The 20,952-nt window shown below is 41.0% G+C and overlaps 1 protein-coding gene and 1 non-coding gene across 4 annotated transcripts in view; both read right to left on the bottom strand.

The window, feature by feature from the left end:
• RTN3 (reticulon 3) overlaps positions 1-20,952 on the bottom strand; it is a 74,032-nt gene that overhangs the window by 29,654 nt on the left and 23,426 nt on the right. Inside the window, exons 2-3 of one of the 3 annotated variants that reach the window (XM_053560574.1) lie at positions 19,124-19,184; positions 2,421-4,489 (exon numbers count right to left, since the gene is read on the bottom strand). The exons of 1 other annotated variant lie outside the window; for it this stretch is intronic. In XM_053560574.1, the coding sequence (XP_053416549.1) occupies positions 2,421-4,489; positions 19,124-19,184 (2,130 nt within the window). The remainder of the gene's footprint in view (positions 1-2,420; positions 4,490-19,123; positions 19,185-20,952) is intronic. One more of the 3 variants, XM_053560575.1, reaches the window with a different exon arrangement.
• On the bottom strand, positions 18,012-18,118 carry LOC128566093 (U6 spliceosomal RNA). Its single transcript, XR_008374389.1, has one exon. It is a non-coding gene; the product is annotated as a U6 spliceosomal RNA (small nuclear RNA).

Raw genomic sequence — 20,952 nt, 5'->3', positions numbered from 1 at the left:
TCAGCCTCCCAGAGTGCTGCAATTACAGGCATTAGCCACCATGACCAACCTAAAGATTAAAACTTAAGAAGATTAAGATGCCTATGATCTCCAGTAAGAAAATACCTTTATAAAAAGTCAATGTGCAGCTTGACGTCTGTGGTTCAAGCAGCTAAGGCGCCAGCCACATACACCTGAGCTGGCGGGTTCAAATCCAGCCCGGGCCAGCCAAACAACAATGACAGCTGCAACCAAAAAAAAAAATAGCCGGGTGTTGTGGCAGGTGCCTGTAGTCCCAGCTGCTTGGGAGGCAGAAGCAGGAGAATCGCTTGAGCCCAGGAGTTGAAGGCTGCTGTGAGCTGTGATGCCACAGCACTCTACCCAGGGAGACAGCTTGAGGCTCTGTCTCAAAAAAAAAAAAAAAGTCAATGTGGCCAGGTGCGGCCTGATCTCATGAGTTCCAGACCAGCCTAAGCCAGAGCAAGACCTCATGTCTGAAAAAATAGCGGGGTGTTGTGGTGGGCACCTGTAGTCCCAGCTACTTTGGGATGCTGAAGCAAAAGGATCACTTGAGCCCCAGAGTTTGAGGTTGCTGTGAGCTATGACACCAGGGCACTTTACCGAAGGTGACAAAAGGAAAAAAAAGTTAATTATTTTAACAAAAATCTATTGTTTGGGTAAATAAAACTCTGTGCACTATTTCATTTGAAAAAAGGATCTAGGAGGTGGCACCTGTGGCTCAGTCGGTAAGGTGCCGGCCCCATATACCAAGGGTGGCGGGTTCAAACCCGGCCCTGGCCGAACTGCAACAAAAAAATAGCCGGGTGTTGTGGCGGGCACCTGTAGTCCCAGCTACTTGGGAGGCTGAGGCAAGAGAATCGCTTAAGCCCAAGAGTTGGAGGTTGCTGTGAGCTATGTGATGCCATGGCACTCTACCTAGAGCCATAAAGTGAAACTCTGTCTCTACAAAAAAAAAAAAAAAAGGATCTAGGGCTGAGCTAGGTGGCTCATGTCCATAATCCTAGCACTCTGGGAAGCCAAGGCAGGTGGACTGCTTGAGCTCACAGGTTTGAGACCAGCCCAAGCAAGAGGGAGACCCTATCTCTAAAAAAAGACAGCCGGCATTGTGGTGGGCACCTATAGTCCCAGCTACCTGGGAGGCTGAAGCAAGAGGATCATTTGAACCTAAGAGTTTGAGGTTGCTGTGAGCTATGATGCCACAGCACTCTACCAAGGGCAACAAAGTGAAATGAGACTCTGTCTCAAAAAAACAAAAACAAAAAAATGGATCTATTATCAAAAAAGCTTGAAACCCATGGGTCTCCATACCTAACACTCACCATACAGTAGATGCAGAACTCTGTATTAGGTTAGAGCAGTGGTTCTCAACCTTCCTAATGCTGCAACCCTTTAATACCTGTGACCACTGGATTAGAGGTTGGGGGACCCCTTTATATTTCCTTTTTTCTTGTGCTTTCCAAGACTCCAAAACAAGCAGCACTCCAGTAATCTAACTGAAAGCCACTTTTTAGTAAAGTGATCATTTCATTTATATGAAGGACAAGAGAAAGGGCTTCTAGTATTATCTAATAATGAGTTTTGGCTCGAAGAATATTACACACATATAAGATCCAAAATAGAAGAATGCATGAGTTCTCTTAAGTATTACTCACAAAATAGCACTACAACAGTGGTTACCTACTTTCAGAGTATAAAATCTCTGTAGTATATGGCCAAATTAATTAAAAGTTTCATTTACTATCTTTCCCAGCAGGAATTCCTTTACCTTTGATTGCTATTTTCACAAGGGCCATATCAAAAACTCAAGGGCTAAGCAGTATGTCTGATGGAGAGTTTTAGAAATGAGCTTTGTGAATAAGAACCTGATGACATTCTTAAAAGCAGGAATCACCCCAGCGCCAATCTATTAGGAAAGAAGACGTGTGAAATATAACTGGAACATAGAAAAAGAATTTTAGGGGGAGATTAGTTTTACAAAGTAGTCTGTTTTGAGAAATATTGGTAAAGGGTAATCGAGAAATTGTTAAAAAAGGGCTGGGCTCGGTGGTTCATGCCTGTAATCCTAGCACTCTGGGAGGCCAAGGCCAGTGGATAGCTTGAGCTCACGGGTTCAAGACCAGCCTGAGCAAAAAGCAAGACCTCGTCTCTTCTAAAAATAGAAAAACTGAGGCAAAAGGATCACTTGAGCCCAAGAGTTGGAGGTTGCTGTGAGCTATGACGCCACAGCACTCTACCCAGGGCGACAGCTTAAGACTCTGTCTCAAAAAAAAAAAAAAAAAAAAAAATTCTGTCTTTTCCCCACCATACAGTTTGTATTTTAGCCATAATTGTGTAAATACAAATTAGAAACTAATAAAAATGACAAGTAATCAATCACAGCAGAATTAACTACATGCAGTATTTCTAATGTAAATGGTTACCTGAGAAGTCTGTCAGAAGTCTCGCTAGGACATGCTTGTTTACCAGTTCAGTCTTGCTAAGGTTGGAAATATCTACCCTAGTAGTTTCTTTGACAGTGAGGGGCTTTCTGAAAATCCCAAGATCAGATCCAGTCTTGACATCTGTATGTTCTAGGTTATCGTATGATTTTTGTGGCCAAGGCTCTGCAGTAAATGTGAAAGTTTGCTTGAGTATTTCTTCAGAAAGAGATTCTATTTCATGTTGTACAGAAACTGACTTCTCAGCCTGTCTTTCTCCTAGTTCTTTAAGGGCTTTGATAGTGAGCTGTTCCTGTTCTAAGTCAAGAGATGCTACTGGAGTACTCTGGATAGGGAAAACATCCACAAGGTCACTTCCATTTGTTTCTTTGCTTTGTTTGTTGTATTTACTTTGAATGTCTTTGATTTCAGAACCACGTGACTCACCTTCATGCAAGATTTCTACAGGAAGAGTTGTTTTACTCTTGTTTTCCATCTTCTCTGATATTGCTTCAAAGGCATCTCCTTCACATTTATCTACTGTTCCTTTCTCTCTGGTTTCTGTAAAGACAGCTACCAAGTCCCCTGGAGAGGAATCATCTGTATCTTTAACATTTTTCCCATGTAATGATTCCAAATAGGCAGAAGTTGTCACATTCAGTGAGACTTCTTTCTCATTAAAAACATTTGGAGAAGTTATTGAAGGAAGTGTGGGGTTCTCAGTTGTAACAAGCTTTTCAGGAGCGACTTCACATGTACTATCTGACTGATTTACATCTTCTGCCAAGACATTCCTATTGGGTACTCGTGAACATACCACTTCACGAGCTGGACTCCTTCCAAGAATATAAGGCTGAACTTGAGGTGGCTCAGAGTCACTGACCAACTCTTCAAAGTGTTTAGATGTCTTACCACCATCAGGAATCTCTATGATTTCTCTTTTGCTTGTTTTTACAACTGCATTCAGAATGGAAACAGGTTTTTTGGCCTGAATTTTGTTATTTTCAAACAATGTATCTGCTGCAATATCCTCTATTACTGTGTCATCAGACTCACCAGAACTATCAGCCTCTGTAACTTCTCCCAATGCAGAGCTCGGCCTGTTCATTTCCTCTTTAAGGTGATCATCAGGGAAATCCACTTTCACTGCTGTCACTTCAGAACCCAAAGAGACACATCTCTCAAAGGGAGATCCAGGTAACTCTGAAAGTGGGCCGTCCTGTTTCTGCACGTTGCCTTGTACACCTTTGACGATGACTTCCTTTGTGGAATTGCCACAATCAGGCATAGATTTTCTAGTGTTGGCATGTTCTTGCAGAACAGGTGTTTCTGCCCAATCACCTGTTGATTTAGTGATGGCAGTGTTCCCATTAACAGAACATACAGGAATTTTCTGATGAGTGTTAGTTTTAAGATTTACGACTGGAATTTCTGAATTATATTCACTCCTGTCAGGTCCTATAGTTTTTGTGGTATAGTCGTAAGACTTGTCAGTCTGTTGTTTCACTTGAGGAACCAAATCCCAAGTTAATATTTCATTAGTAAAATTATGCATATCATTCACACATCTAGATACCTCTTCCAGTGCTGCTGTTGTGTGTGAAAACTGTCTATTGAACAATGCAGAGATCGGGTAACGCCCTGTCTCTTTATTTCTCAGTGGAAATACTTTGTCATTAGTCTCTGAAATGTCTTCAGATGATTCTCCATCAGTGTGCACTGACCATCTACCAAAAACATTTGTACTCTCCTTATATGAGTCTTTAAATTCTTTGTCAAATGCAGCTTTGTCAATAATTATTTCAAACGGTGATTCAGGGGAATCCTTTTCAATTACACCACTTCCTGACGCTTTGGATGGGGACAAGGAATATGTACAAATGCCTTCTGCCTTGGACAGCTCACTCGGGGGTTTCTGGGCTGTTAGTAAAGTGATTCTGCCATTAGTATCCAATGCAGTTTTATCCTCTCTATTTGGTATCTCATTTGAGTTCCTGGACTCTTGGTCTTTATTTATTTGCTCTTCCATTTGACCAACTTCCTCTGAGGGAAAAGCAGAATGCTCTGGGAAACTGGCTGTAATGGAAAGATGGTTACGATCAACTTCTGTTCCAAGAGAAACTAGAGAGTTTGCTATGTCGCTGCTGAGACTTTTCCATCTTTTTCATATCTGAAAGAGACAGTGGTCTTTTCCTTTCTCGGCTAAAATGGGCTGACTACCTAATACTTTGTTTTTTTCTCCATGTAGTATAATATACAGAAAGGTCAGCGTTAGGTATTTCAGAAGATGAAAGAAAGGAAGAAGTCATTATTTCTGAAGGTGGCTCATCAGAGCAAAGAGAGTTCAATGTCTTTATGGTCAGAATTTGAAAAAAAAAATTGTTTACCAGGCACAATCACACATTAGCTAGTCAGGCAAGCAGCATGCTTTTTATTTTTAAAATTATATAAAGATATATATATATACATACACACACACAGAGAGGATGTATATATACACACATAAATATATATGAACATGTAAATGATCAACGGTTACCTTACAAGACATGCATAAAATTGCCAATGGTGAAAGAGGAAAGCTATATCATGCTACAAATTGGAAATGACAAAGAATTCTCACAACAAATACTTTTCAATCAGTCTGATTTTTCTACTGTAAAGATAAAGCATAAGGAGGGGTAATCAGATTGTGAAAGCTAGGAATTTTTTTTTCATTTCTTTTCTGTAGGGGTAGACCTGTTCGATAGAAGCAACATAATCCATACAATACAAACGACTTATTATGAAATACTGATACACTTCCATCTACAAGCTGAACAATTCAGAACATACTGTCTTTATAAATCCACTGTTAGTCTCAGGATTTGAGAAGTAAATGAAATGGCCAGAGATTTAATTTTTTTTTTAATTTCAAAATATTAAGGGGTAGAAAAATCTTTACGATTTTTTTGGGAGGGGGAAGGAGAGGGAGACAGGGTCTCACTTTGTTACCCAGGCTAGAGTTCAGTGGAGTCGCCATAGCTCCCTGCAGGCTCAGGTTCAAATCATCTTTCCACCTGGTTCCTGGGGTACATGGAACTACAGGTACGAACCACCACACCTGGCTAATATTTCTATTTTTAAAAATTTTTGGCAGAGATTGTGGCCTTGCTATGTTGTTCAGGCTGGTCTTGAACTCTTGGCCTTAAGCAAACCTCCAGCCTTAGGCCTTCCAAAGTGCTGAGATTATAGGCGTGAGCCATCATGCTCAGCTTTGTTTGAATTATTAGGACATACCTTAGGCAGACCTTTTCCTGAGCCCAAAAATGAGACTAGCATTCTTCGGTTCTATCCATAGGCTAGATCCATCCTATAAACAGCCTCAAGGTTCTAAACTATAGTATACCAAAAAGGTTGGCCTACTCCAAAGCCTTTGGCATCAACTTGCTCCCGCCATTTTTTGGTGGAGATAGATTCTCACGTTGTTACCGTCTGTAGAGTGATGTAGCATCACAGCTCACAGCAACCTCAAACTCTTGGGCTTAAGTGATCCTCTTTCCTCAGCCTCCCACATAGCTGGGACTACCGGAACCTGCCACAATGCCAGGCTATCTTTTAGACACAGGGTCTTGCTCTTGTTCAGGCACTCAAACACAATTTGCCATATTAATCAGAATTATTCTGTGCCAACTGGTTTCTTTTTCTTTCTTTTTTTCTTTTTTGCAGTTTTTGGCCGGGGCTGGGTTTGAACTCACCACCTCTGGCATATGGGGCCGGTGCCCTACTTCTTTGAGCCACAGGTGCCGCCCCAGTTGATTTCTTTTTTGAGACAGAGTCTCACTTTGTTGTCCTTGGTAGAGTGCTGTATCATCATAGCTCACAGCAACCTCAAACTCCTGGGCTCAAATGATTCTCTTGTCTCAGCCTCTGCTACAGGCATCACCCAAAATATCCGCTATTTTTAGAGACAGCTCTCACTCTCGCTCAGGCTGGTCTCAAACCTGTGAGCTCAGCCAATCCACCCACCTCCGCCTCACAGAGTGCTAGGATTGCAGGCATGACCCACCACGCCCTGCTCTAATTGGTTTCTTTGATTAAGACAGTTAACTCCAGAATTCCATTTTGTTTGGCGATAAAGAATCTCAGTCTGTCACCCAGGCTAAAGTGCAGAGGCCTTATCATAGCTCACTGAAACCCCAAACTTCTGCCCTCAAGAGATTCTCCTGTCCTGACCTCTCAGAGTGCTAGAATTACCAGCACAAGTATAAGCCACCATGCTGGCCCAGAGTTCCTTTTAAATTATTAAATATCATTCTCAAAGCAATACATTAAGTCTTATCAGTTATTTATACTATAGTAGCCATTAAGTAACCACACTATTTCTTTCTTTTTTTTTTTTTGAGACAGTTTCACTATGTCACCTTCGGTAGAGTGCTGTAGTGTCACAGCTCACAGCAACCTCAAACTCTTGGACTTAAATGATCCTGTTGCCTCAGCCTCCCAAGTAACTGGGACTACAAGGAGCCCACCACAATGCCTGGCTATTTTTTTTTGTTGTTGTTTTTTGGCTGGGGCTAGGTTTGAACCCGCCACCTCCGGCATATGGGACCGGCGCCCTACTCCTTGAGCCACAGGTGCCGCCCTGCCTGGCTATTTTTTTATTGCAGTTGTCATTGTTGTTTAGCAGGCCTGGGCTGGGTTTGAACCTCCAGCCCTGGTATATGTGGCCGGTGCCCTAGCCACTGAGCTACAGGTGCTGAGCCCACACTATTTCCTAGTTTTCCAATCTAACAAGTTTTTATATGGCAAAAAGATCACAATAACCATCCCAAGGTCAAGTGCTTTCTTGCACATTGTTACATCTCCAGAGCTAGAACAAAGCAGGTCTTAAACAAATGGCTCCAAAAAATAGTTCCAGATAAATGAATCAAAGATTCAGCTTGGTCAGGTAAGAGCTAAGTAGGTTCAGGACAATAATGCCTTGAGCAGGAATGATTAAGTGGGAAGATATGAAAGAGAAATTCTTTTGGGAATTTATTCAGTTTATGTTCTTTTTTTACTTGTAAGAGTTTGAGTATTATGACTTCATTCAAGACTTTTGTTAAAGATGAAAATAAATCTTACTACATAAAAGATCCCATTATTACAAAAAATGTTTCCAAATGCCATATAAAATTCCCCTAAACCAGGGCGGCACCTGTGGCTCAAAGTGGTAGGGCGCCAGTCCCATATGCCGGAGGTGACAGGTTCAAACCCAGCCCTGGCCAAAACCCACAAAAAAAAAAAAAGTTCCCCTAAACTAAATTTTGATGTAATAGGATCTGAGTTTTAGAAATAGCATAACTAGGGTGGGCGCAGTGGCTCACGCCTATAATTCTAACACTTGGGAGGCTGAGGGTGGTAGATCACCTGAGCTCATGAGTTCAAGACCAGCATAAGCCAGAGCAAGACGTTGCCTCTAAAAATAGCCAGGTGTTAGGGTGGGCACCTATAGTCCCAGCTATTTGGGAGGCTGAGGCAAGAGAACCTCTTAAGCCCAGGAGTTTTTTTTTTTTTTTTTTGTAGAGACAGAGTCTCACTGTACTGCCCTCGGTAGAGTGCCGTGGCATCACACAGCTCACAGCAACCTCCAACTCCTGGGCTTACGCGATTCTCCTGCCTCAGCCTCCCGAGCAGCTGGGACTACAGGCGCCCGCCACAATGCCCGGCTATTTTTTTTGTTGCAGTTTGGCCAGGGCTGGGTTTGAACCCGCCACCCTCGGCATATGGGGCCGGCGCCCTACTCACTGAGCCACAGGCGCCGCCCAAGCCCAGGAGTTTTGAGGTTGCTGTGAGCTGGGAGGCCATGCACTTTACAGAGGGTGAAAAAGTGAGACTCTGTCTCGAAAAATAAATAAATGAATGAAATAAACTATTGCTCATATTGAGTTCTAATGTAGTAAACATGGTTTACACCCATCACTATATATATATCCCATATATATATATGGGATATTCAGCATAACCTGATTAAGGGTAAGATAGAAATGAAGCCCAACACTGTAGAATAAAAGATTCAAAAATCTGAATATTCTACAATCTGAGCCATTCATTGTTATTGAACTTACTGGTCAGGGTTTCTACAGAAAACATTCAATGAACTAATTCTGGATTCAGGTAAAACTGTTTGGAAACCTTTCCCTTCAGTTAGAAATGGAACTTGGAGGTGAGCAAAACTGACTCTGTCCCATAGGGAAAGAAGTTTAGATGTTTTATAGAGATTTCAGATGATTTAGACCTGAAATCTTACAGAAGAAAGTAAACAAAGTGAATTAATAAATAATTTAACAAATATTTATTGAATTCTTACCATATGCCAGACACTTTTATTTATTTATTTATTTGAGACAGAGTCTCACTTTGTCGCCCTTAGTAGAGTGCTGTGACATCACTACTCACAGCAAACCTCAAACTCTTGGGCTCAAGCGATTCTCTTGACTCAGCCTCCTGAGTAACTGGGACTACAGGTGACTGCCACAATGCCCGGCTAGTTATTATTTTTTTTTCTTTAGAGACAGGGTCTCACTCTTGCTCAGGCTGGTCTCAAACCTTGTGAGCTCAAGCAATCCACCTGCCTCGGCCTCCCAGAATGCTAGGATTACAGGCGTGAACCACCTCGGCCGGTCAGAGACAATGTTTTAGAAAGTGAGTTTAAAACAGTGAACAAAACAAAAAAAAACACCTTGTCTCTATGGAGCTTATAATATAAAGGTAAAGACAGACGATAAGCAAAAGCATGATGTGTTGGTGCTTGATGAAATGAAAAAGAAAGTAACCTAAATGAGGGCGGCGCCTGTGGCTCAGTCGGTAAGGCGCCGGCCCCATATACCGAGGGTGGCAGGTTCAAACCCGGCCCCGGCTGAACTGCAACCAAAAAATAGCCGGGCGTTGTGGCGGGCGCCTGTAGTCCCAGCTACTTGGGAGGCTGAGGCAAGAGAACTGCTTAGGCCCAAAGAGTTTGAGATTGCTGTGAGATGTAATACCATGGTAACAGCTTGAGACTCTCTCTCAAAAAACCCCCCAAACTCTTAAATACTTCAAAGTCTTCATTTAGGTATATTATCTGAAAAAGACTAGGAAATTAAATTGGCAGTCATAGTCTAAATTTCCAGACTATTCCCAAACCAAAAAATTTTCACTAAAAGATGCAAAGTCCTTTTATCACACTCACTAACTGTATGGCTTTGGGCAAGGTGCTTAATTTCATCTCATCTAAATGTGGATATTAAAGCACTTGACTTTAGAATTGCTGTAAATGGGTTAACATATGTTTAGGTAATATCTGGCACTTAAGAAATCCCCAGTAAACATCCCCAAACATCGTATTCTCAAAAAAAAAAAAAAAATCTCTCTTGACATAGAGACTCTAGACCAGTGGTTCTCAAACTGTGGGCTGCGACCCCTTTGGGGGTTGAACAACCCTTCAACAGGGGTTGCCTAAATACATCCTGCATATCAGATATTTACATTATGATTCATTACAGTAGCAAAATTACAGTCATGAAGTAGCATCGAAAATACTTTTATGGTTGGGCGTCAGCACAACATGAGGAACTGTATTAAAGGGTTGCAGCATTAGGAAGGTTGAGAACCACTGCTCTAGACCAGGCATCCTCAAACTTTTTAAACAGGGGGCCAATTCACTGTCCCTCAGACCGTTGGAGGGCTGGACAGTTTAAAAAAAAAATTATGAACAAATTCCTATGCACACTACACATATCTTATTTTGAAGTAAAAAAACAAAATGGAACAAATACAATCACATTGCCTCATGTGGCCCGCAGGCCGCAGTTTGAGGACCCCTGCTCTAGACTATGCCTTTTTATCAGGAGAGAAAAAAGGCATATTGTCAAATAACTACCTTCCTCTGGTAATATAATACAGAAAATCCTCATTAGGAGTTTGACAGTAGGCCAGGTGTGGTGGCTCACATCTGTAATCCTAGTACTCTGAGAGGCTGAGGCAGGTGGATTGCTTGAGCTCAGGAGTTCTGGACCAGCCTGAGCCAGAGTAAGACCCCCTCTCTTAAAATAGGGCATTTTGGAAGGCACCTATAATCCCAGTTAGTTGGGAGGCTGAGAGAACAGGATCACTTGAGCCCAAGAGTTTGAGGTTGCTGTGAACTATGACAGCACAGTGCTCTACTGAGGGCAACAAAGTGAGACTCTGTGTCAAAAAGAAACAAAAAAGGAGTTTTAGATACTTTACCCCCCAACCATTCACAAATGAAGGAGAGTAATTTAAAGAGCTTTTACCTATTTTGAAATTCTGGGTGATGCAACTTCTGATTCAATTGGTACAAATGAAATGCCTGTGGCATCCCAAGTGTGCAAGATTCTATGGGCACAAAGATGTTTAAGATAGTCCAAAATTCTTTTTTTTTTTTTTTTTTTGACAGTCCAAAATTCTACACCGATGTTGAAAGGTAAAGGAACTTTTCCCAAACAAAATGTTTCAGATGATCTTCACCGCCAGCAAGGTCAAAGTATATTTTAGTTGAAGGTACAACATGCTGAACAATTTAACAACCTAACACAAAAATAGCCTTTGGCACAATCTTTTCTAAGTCTCTTTTGAACTTAAAGAGCAACCCCAAGTATTTCATGGGATTTATTTATCACTGATTTACTAACTCAGAATTTCCAGAGGACAGAGCTCAGGAATCTGTATTACAAATTTCCCAGATGATGAACCCGGATTGAGAACCACTGCTTTACCACGTGATTAAAGTACCACGTGTACTTTTAGCAGAGTACAAAGATCAGAGCCATACTTCAGAGCTTTTAGACCTGTAAAAAGCCCACAGAAGGAGACTGCCACTCATCACTGCTCCTTCTCATCACATATGGGCTTCTCCAGGAACACAACTGAAGACATAGGGACTACCTTTCTGTGCCTGCTTTAAATACTTTTATATGCAAATTCTAATGTACAATAACCCCAAAACTTTGACTGGAATAAGGCAAAGGCTCTAGTTTTCTTGTTGTTGTTGAGACAGAGTCTCATATATCGCCGTTGGTAGAGTGCCGTGGCATCACAGCTCACAACAACCTCAAACTCTTGGGCTTAAGTGATTCTGTTGCCTCAGCCTCCTACTGTGGGCTCAGTAGCTGGGACTACAGGTGCCCACTACAATGCCCGGCTATTTTTTATTGCAGTGGTCATTGTTGTTTTAGCTGGCCTGGGCTGGGTTCGAACCCACCAGCCTCAGTGTACACGGCTGGCGCCGTAACTACCATGTTAAGGGCACCGAGCCATCTAGTTTTTTTTTAAGACAGTGTCACTACGTCATGCTTGGTAGAGTACCAATGTGTCATAGCTCACGCAACCTCAAACTTTTTTGCCTCTGCCTCCCAAGCAGCTGGGACTACAGGTGCCCGCTACAATGCCTGGCTATTTTTTTGTTGCAGTTGTCGTTTAGCTGGGCTGGTCTGGGTTCGAACCCGCCAGCCTCAGGATATATGGCCAGTGCCTAACCATTGAGCTACCAGCACCAAGCCAAAGGCTCTATTTGACTAGAGAATCTAGTATGAGAATTGAAGAGTCTTCTCTCTTCTATGCCTATTTTATCTTACAGAGCAAGATGGGGTGCAAAAAAATGATATGATAAAAAAACTTCTAAGCAAATTCTGTGTGCACATCAAGTAAACACATTTGAATAGAAAAGAAAAACTTAATATATTGTTATCTTCTCTTTGTTTCTAGGAAAAGTAAAGATTGGCTCGGCCCGGGGACTCATGCCTGTAACGCTAGCACTCTGGGAGGCTGAGGCGGGTGGATTGCCCAAACTCGCAGGTTCGAGACCAGCCTAAGCCAGAGAGAGACCTTGTCTCTAAAAATAGACGGGGGCTGTGGCGGGCACATGTAGTTCCAGCTACTCAGGAGGCTGAAGCAAGAAAATCACCTGAGGCTTGGGGCCCATAGCTCAGTGAGTAGGGCGCTGGCCATATACACCAAGGCTGGCAGGTTCGAGCCCAGCCTGGGCCTGCTAAACAATGACAACTCCAACCAAAAAACAGCTGGGCATTGTGGTGGGTACCTATAGTCCCAGCTACTTGGGAGGCTGAGGCAAGAGAATTGCTTAAGTTCAAGAATTAGAGGTTGCTGTGAGCTATGATGCCACCTCTACCCAAGGTGACAAAGTGAGACTGACTCAAAAAATAAAAGAAAAATATAAAAAAAGAAAAAGTAAAGATTTAGCATTTATCTATTCAAGTGTTTGTAATTTAATTACTGAAAATATAATATGGTTGAGAAATAAGTAAGCAATAATGAATGTTATATCCTATAAGCAAGAGTTCTTCCTAAAGAGAGTGAATAGCTTAGAATTATATTATATAGTTACCATGTGGTTAATTTCTCCCTTCACTTAGGAAATGCGTTACTTTTTTTTAACTAAAAGGAAATATTTTTCTTTTGAGATGGAGTCTCACTTTGTTGCCCTTGGTAGAGTACTATGGTGTCACAGCTCACAGCAACCTCAGACTCTTGGGCTCAAGACAATCTCTTGCTTCAGCCTCTTGAGCAGCTGGGACTACAGGTGCCCACCACAGTGCTCAACTATTTTTAGAGAGGGGGTCCTGCTCTCGCTGAGGGTGGTCTTGTACTCGTGAGCTTAGTTGATTCGTCCATGGGATTACAGGTGTAAGCCACTGCGTCCAGCTTTAAAAGGAACATTTTTTAAGGTCATTTCAGCTTCAGAAGGAAATTCATTACTTTTTTTTTTTGCAGTTTTTGGCTGGGGCTGGGCTTGAACCCACCACCTCCAGCATATGGGGCCGGCGCCCTACCCCTTTGAGCCACAGGTGCCGCCCAATTCATTACTTTTAATTAAAAGAATACCTGTACCATGGAACAATTATATACATTAGTGAGGAAAGGGTACCAGCCTGTGGTAGCCACTAAGTTCCTTTTTCACATACATACTATGCATATTCATACACCAGAGGCTTGAAATATTCAGGTATAGGTTTTCCTACACTTGAATTTTTTCATGTTCACACAACAAGAAGGAAAGACAAATTATCGTGCAAAACAGTATCAGCAACTCTCAGCCACAGCATCAAAATAGGAAGTTAGCCAGCAGACACTTTGCAGCCAAGCTAGATTCTAACAAAAAGTCTCTTTTGTACAAAGAAAAATGTTTTGCTTTTGTTTTTTAAAAAAGGCTGTAACTGGCAAATTTTTTTCCTCAATGCTTGCCCCAAAGTTCAGTGTTGTAACTTCCTATTCCAGATGCCTACTGCATTAGTCAAATTGAATGCAAACATTCATTAATGCAAATATGCTTCCAATTCTGCACGCCAGAAGGATCCTCTACCCAATCTTATTTTCACCTACTTTTCTTCCAATGTTTTCTAAACAAAATCACAGTATTTTCCAGACTCCACTCTTATCAAAGGTTTCACACGGAGAAACTAAATTTCAGTTTGATTTTGCTTTTGTGTCTGATGGTGGGCACATATCCCCCAGGTGATACTAAACAGTATCACTAATAGCAATAATATGATCAAAACAATAATTTCTGCCTCTTTCTGCTTTCATGATTTTAACATTTAACTTCAAAATGACACCTCTAAAAAACTTTCTAAAGCAATATAGCTTTAGAAAGCTGTATTGTTCATCTTTATCACAGGTGTAGCAGTCATGATTATGACTTTAGAGTCCTCTGTCACTTAACTCGCTATGTTACCTTTGGCAAGTTGTTTCACCATTTTAAACTCCAGCTTCTAGTTAAAAGAGCTAGTCCCTTTCCTCCATAGAACAGGTTGTAAAGATTAAATAAGATGACTCAAATAAAATGCTAGGCATAGCAAAAGCTCAGTACAAATTAGCCACACACTACATCTACACTTCCGTCAATATCTTTATATCTTTTATGAAACACAGGAAAACATCATTAAAATTTATTCCTCTATTTGAAACTCTCAGGGATTAGGATGAAATTTAACACTGATTGATGCAAAAAGGAATCCATAAGCAAAAGACTGCAAGGACCTACTAAAAAGCACGACCGTTTTGAGGAACTAATTATTCCATTGATGGTCTAATTACAAATCTATTCCTGTCCAAAGTTAACTTCTTAGTTTATAAAGCTGATTATTTCATTCTAATTACAAATCTAGTCATATAAAAAACCTTAACTTCCTAGCTTATGTACCTGTATTCTCAAAGTAGTATAATTTAATAAATATCACAAAATTTACTTTTAAAATATTTAACTGGCTGTGTGCGGTGGCTCATGCCTGTAATCCTAGCATCCTGGGAGGCCGAGGCAGGTGGGTTGCTTGAGCTCAGGAGTTCAGGAGACCAGCCTAAACAATAAGACCCCATTTCTACTAAAAATAGAAAAAAACCCTAGCTCAGTGTTGTGGCTGGCACCTGTAGTCCCAGCTACTTGGGAGGATGAAGCAACGGGATCATCTGAGCCCAAGAATTTAAGATTGCTGTGAGGAAGGGATGGTGGAAGGAAGGAAGGAAGAGTTAACTGCTCTTTTCTCCATGTAAATTAATGACATTCGTTATACATGCATCTCCCTGAAACCAAAATGATGAATATCACTTCAGTATTAAATATAATACCAAAGTTTTTTTTTTTTTTTTTTTTGAGAGAGAGAGAGATAGTCTCACTTTGTTGCCCCCTGTAGAGTGCCGTTGTGTCACATCTCACAGCAACCTCCAACTCCTGGGCTCAAGCGATTCTCTTGCCTCAGCCTCCCAAGTAGCTGGGACTACAGGCGCCTGCTACAATACCCAGCTATGTTTTGTTGCCGTTGTCATTGCTGTTTAATTGGTCCAGGCTGTGTTCAAACCTGCCACCCTTGGTGTATGTGGCTGGCGCAATAACCACTGTGCAACCCGCGCTAAGCCTGAAGTTATTATTTTTTTGTTTGTTTTTTGAGACAGAGTCTCACTTCTCTGTTCTAGGTGTCAACCTAGCTCACGGCACCCTCAAACTCCAGGGCTCAAGTGATCCTCCTGCCTCAGCCTCCCCAGTAGCTGAGACAACAGCTGTGGGCCACAACACCTGGCTAATTTTTCTATTTTTAGTGGAGTTGGGGTATTGCTCTTGCTCAGGCTGGTCTCATAAACTCCTGAGCTCAAGCAACTCATATGCCTTTGCCTCCCAGAGTGCTAGGATTACAGGTATGAGTTACTTTGCCTGGACATAAAAAATGTAAGTCATTCTTAAATCTAAAAATGTCCTATTTAATTAATGATACATATTGCTTAATATGGCTTAGGTATATAAAAATAAGGTATAGTTTCCTGAGGCTAGGTGGCTAAGGGATATGAAGCCAAAGAGATTAGTTGGATTAATGCTAGTGATGGACTCAAGGTACATGCTAGTGGCAGCAGTCATTTTGAAAGGTCTGTGTGGCACAGACCCAGCACTCCTAATCCCCTCCCCAGAGTTTTAACACAGTTAACCAAGTAATCAACAACTTCCTCTTCCCTTATTTTTATTACAGCAGACTAGAAGCTACTAGTCTTGGCCGCTCTAGAATATACCTACCAAACTGCAGACTCACCTCTAAAACTGCCAATGAAAGAGCCCTACTGAACTACTTTTCTATCATGAGCTTTTTCCCCCTCCTTTTTTCCTTTTGCAGGAGAAAATGCTATTAATAATAGCTAGATGGCGCAGCTCCTGTGGCTCAAAGGGGTAGGGCGCTGGCCCCATATGCCAGAGGTGGTTGGTTCAAACCCAGCCCCGGCCAGAAACTGCAAAAAAAAAAAAAATAATAATAATAATCATAAATAATAATAATAATCATAATGGCTAGACTGAAACATTTTCAGGGATATGGCATTTTTAACTGACTCTTTAATATTTTAAGTATTAAATAAAATATTTAAATATTTTTGCAAGCAATGAAGAATGACAAATGTATGCTCATTTCCAAACTCTTTTTTTTTTTTTTTTTTTTTGAGACAGAGTCTCACTTTATGGCCCTCAGTAGAGGGCCATGACATCACACAGCTCACAGCAACCTCCAACTCCTGGGCTTAAGTGATTCTCTTGCCTCAGCCTCCCGAGTAGCTGGGACTACAGGCGCCCGCCACAACGCCCGGCTATTTTTTGGTTGCAGTTCAGCTGGGGCCGGGTTTGAACCCGCCACCCTCGGTATATGGGGCCGGCGCCTTACCGACTCAGCCACAGGCGCCACCCAGAAAAATCCTTTTTATTTACCTCCATTTTACTTGAGTGTATTTGTCACTTTGTTAATGGGTTACAATAACTTTGAAAGTTATGACAGTTATCTTTTCAACATTTCACACATTAGGTATGTTGGACATATGTTACATTGTTATACCTTTCAGGATATCAACCATCCCCTTTCTGTATGAAAAAAGTATCTTGAACTTAGAATGTATTTTTAAAGATCTGAAATACTTATAACAGAGAAAATATAATTATTTGTTCTACTTGTATTTCTCTTTCAGAGTAGAGTAAATATAATATCTATTTACTCAAATTAAATTTCATATATATATGCACACATATACACACACATAACTGTAAAGATATAAATCTCAGGCAGAGCAAGGTGGCTCACACTTAGCACTCTGGAAGCCTCGGTAAGTGGATACCTTGAGCTCAGGAGTTAGAGACTAGCTTGAGCAAGAACAAGACCCTGGGCGGCGCCTGTGGCTCAGTGAGCAGGGCGCCGGCCCCATATGCCGAGGGTGGCGGGTTCAAACCCAGCCCCGGCCAAACTGCAACAAAAAATAAAAAAAATAGCCGGGCGTTGTGGCAGGCGCCTGTAGTCCCAGCTACTCCGGAGGCTGAGGCAGGAGAATCGCCTAAGCCCAGGAGTTGGAGGTTGCTGTGAGCTGTGCGATGCCACGGCACTCTACCGAGGGCCATAAAGTGAGACTCTGTCTCTACAAAAAAAAAAAAAAAAAAAAAAGAACGAGACCCTATCTTTACTAAAAATAGAAAAAAAAATAGCTGGATATTGTGGTGGGCGCCTGTAGTCCCAGCTATTTGGGAGGCTGAGGCAGGATCACTTCAACCCAGGAATGTGAAGTTGCTTTGAGCTAGGCTGACACTACAGCATTCTAGCCTGGGAAACAGAGTGAGACTCTGTCTCAAAACAGAAAAACAAAAACATAAATCTTGCCCAAGCACGGTGGATCATGCCTGTAATCTCAGCACTTTGGAAGGCTGAGATGAGAAGATCACTCAAGCCCAGAAGTTCCAAACCAACCTGGGCAACATAGCAAGACCCTGTTTCTACAAAAAAATTAAATATTAGCTCAAATAAATAAAGTCACATTTCAAATGTAAAGAACTACTTTATATGTTTGAGTTACTTTGTGTATATGTTTGAATTTCTTTCTTTTTTTTTTTGGCTGGGGCCAGGTTTGAACCCACCAACTCCAGTATATGGGGCCGGCACCCTACTCCTGGAGCTACAAGTGCCACCTTATGTATGCTTGAATTTCTTTTTTCTTTTTTTTTGCTTTAACTAAATTTTAATAGTTCCAGAAAAAAAAATTAGTCAACACCAAATGAATATCATAAAGAAAATAAGCAGCCCTTAAATATTTAAGGGTACTAGACTGAAAAATAAGGAATGCTTCACGAATTTGCGTGTCATCCTTGCACAGGGGCCATGCTAATCTTCTCTGTATCGTTCCAATTTTAGTATGTGTGCTGCCAAAGTGAGCACATGTTTGAATTTCTATCTTTTAATGTAAACATATTAGCTTCAAAGGTCATGATCTAATACCTATTATAAATTCACACAATGAGTCACATTAAAAGGAGGTGGGGACTCCAATATTACTACTCTGAATTAAAAGGAACAAATTATTAGCATCTGGAGAATTCCAGATTGGACAATAAACTATTTGCACAGGGCTTCTTAGACCTATCTAGTGATTTTAACTGCCTTTCATTTCCTTTTTTAAAATAAAGGTTTTCCATGGGGCTGGCACCCTCCTCCTTGAGCTTGTGTTTGGGGTACAGTACAGCAGCACAAATGAAATAGCACCTTATTAGGAATAAAAACTGAAGAAGCACACAGTGCTCTTTCTCTCTTTCAGATTTTTGCTAATGCTACCCCTACAAATCCAATTCCCTTCCCTACTAGTTGACAGATTAAAAAAAAAAGCCCAAAACTTAATCTCTAGGACTAGAAGCTTTACTTGCTACTAAGTCAACTGACTTGTTCCATGTCCCAAGGCAATCTGGAAGTAGCCCAGCTGTTAGAATGTTTCTCAGATAGATTCACATTAAAATACTCTAGCAAGGTTGGTATTTTTGTAGTTCAGCGGAAGCACACTTTTACACTTTTTCTAATCGTACTACCTCTCTAAACCGGTTACATAACTACAAATCAGTATATTAAATGCATTTTGTGGGTGGGATGTTTTCCAAGCCACAATTCTTATTTGCTCCAAATTCTGTGAACGAGTTTTCAATTTTTAAGAAATACTGAAAACTACACCCTAAAGCTTATGCTCTCTCTGTTAAAGGGTCCAGCCAGCTTCATCCTACTTTATTAACCTTTACAGGAAACCCAGTGGCAACTGCTAAATATAAAGAACTGGCGTAATTAATTTTTATTTTAAGGGATTCAGGGGCAATAGAAGACTTGTGCTTCATATCCCCAGTTACAGCCTCTTTCTCAACATTTTTCTTTTATTAACGCACACACAAAAAAATTACAGACTTGCCTTGTGAGGTCGAAAATAGAGATACAGGCTGAGAGGAAGAGGAAGAAACAAAGGAATCTGAAAGAAAATATACAGCATGAGAATTTAACAACCTCACACAGGAATTTTAACTTCAACTTTGTTTTTTGGGATGGGGGAAAAGTATAATTTCACAGGGTTTAGCAAGGGGGGAAAACCCCACATAATTTCCAATTATTGTTTTCACTCACCTGGCAGCAAAACCTTATTTTCAAGATGCATTTCTATAAGTTAATCAATTTAATTTTTTTAGTGAAACATTCCCAGTTTCAAAGGAAGAAAAGAGGAACCCTTAGCATTTTAAATTAAGCATAATCACAGAACAGATGATGCTCCTTTGCTATTATTCCACATGGGAAAGGAAAAACAGGTATCTGAGTACTAGATGCCCTTTTAACCATTTTCAACTGCATTTTGAGGAGTTAGCCATTAATATGAGCATTTAAAAATATCTAAAAGGCAAATATGTGAAGTTGACCCTAAATACTTAATTATACTCCTTCTAAATTCGTTAACATGTATCAAAATTTCAAGTATACATATCTTCCTTCTCCCCTGCCATACACATACTCTTTAGCTCGGCAGTTATATCTCTAAGAATTTATCCTACAGGGCCAGGCGCAGTGGCTCATCCCTGTAATTCCAACACTCTGGGACGCCGAGGTCAGTGGATCACTTGAGCTCATGAGTTCAAGACCAGCCTGAGCAAGAGCAAGACCTTGTCTCTAAAACACAGCTGGGTGTTGTGACAGGCTCTTGTAGTCCCAGCTACTTGGGAGGCTGAGGCAAGAGGGTCACTTAAGCCCCAAAGTTTGAGATTGTTGTGAGGTCTGACACCATGGCCCTCTCCTGGGAAAGTGAGACTCTTGTATGTTTGGTTTTTTTTGACACAGAGCCTCAAGCTGTCACCCTGGGTAGAGTGCTGTGCCATCACAGCTCACAGCAACCTCCAACTCCTGAACTTAAGCGATTCTCCTGCCTCTGCTTCCCAAGTAGCTGGGACTACAAGCACCTGCCACGACGCCTGGCTATTTCTTTTTTTTTTTTGGTTGCAGCCGTCATTGTTGTTTGGCAGGCCCGGGCTGGATTCGAACCTGCCAGCTCAGGTGTATGTGGCTGGTGCCTTAGCCTCTTGAGCCACAGGTGCCGAGCAAAAAAAACAAAAAAAAATTTTATTCTACAGACACATTTGTATACATGTACAAAGATATATGCATTGGTTATAAACAAGAATACTCTAAAAGACAATAAATAGAAGACTAGTTAAAGTCATATCCCAACAATGAAGTACTTGCTGCCATGAAAAAGCATGATGTACAGCTATGTAGTTGTCCCTTGGAGGACTGATTGGGCCTAGAACATTTTCCGTATCGAAATGCACAGGTGTTCAAGTCCCGTATATAAAATGGCATAGTACTTGCATATAAGCTACACACACATCCTCTCATACACTTAAAATCATCTCTAGATTACTTATAATACCTAATACAATGAAATGCTATGTAAAGAGTTGTTATATCATATTTTTTACTGTTGTATTATTATTTTTTAAAAGATATTTCCCTGTGGTTTGTTGAATCCACAGATACAGAACCCAAAGATGCAGAAGGTCAACTGTATATATTTACATAGTCCACATACGTATTAAACTTAAAAAAAAAGTGCATTAGTGCATTTAGTATGCCCCCTTTGTGCAACAACAAAGAACTACCAAAAGGGACTGCAAAGTCTGGGGTGGGAGGAACACTGCTTTTCACTACAATCTTTGGCCCTTAAAGGAGAAAAAAAACAAGAATATAAATGACCT

Source organism: Nycticebus coucang, chromosome 14 (genome assembly GCF_027406575.1).
Source record: "Nycticebus coucang isolate mNycCou1 chromosome 14, mNycCou1.pri, whole genome shotgun sequence".
NCBI classification, from domain to species: domain Eukaryota; kingdom Metazoa; phylum Chordata; class Mammalia; order Primates; family Lorisidae; genus Nycticebus; species Nycticebus coucang.
This window is presented reverse-complemented; position numbering and strand designations above follow the sequence as displayed.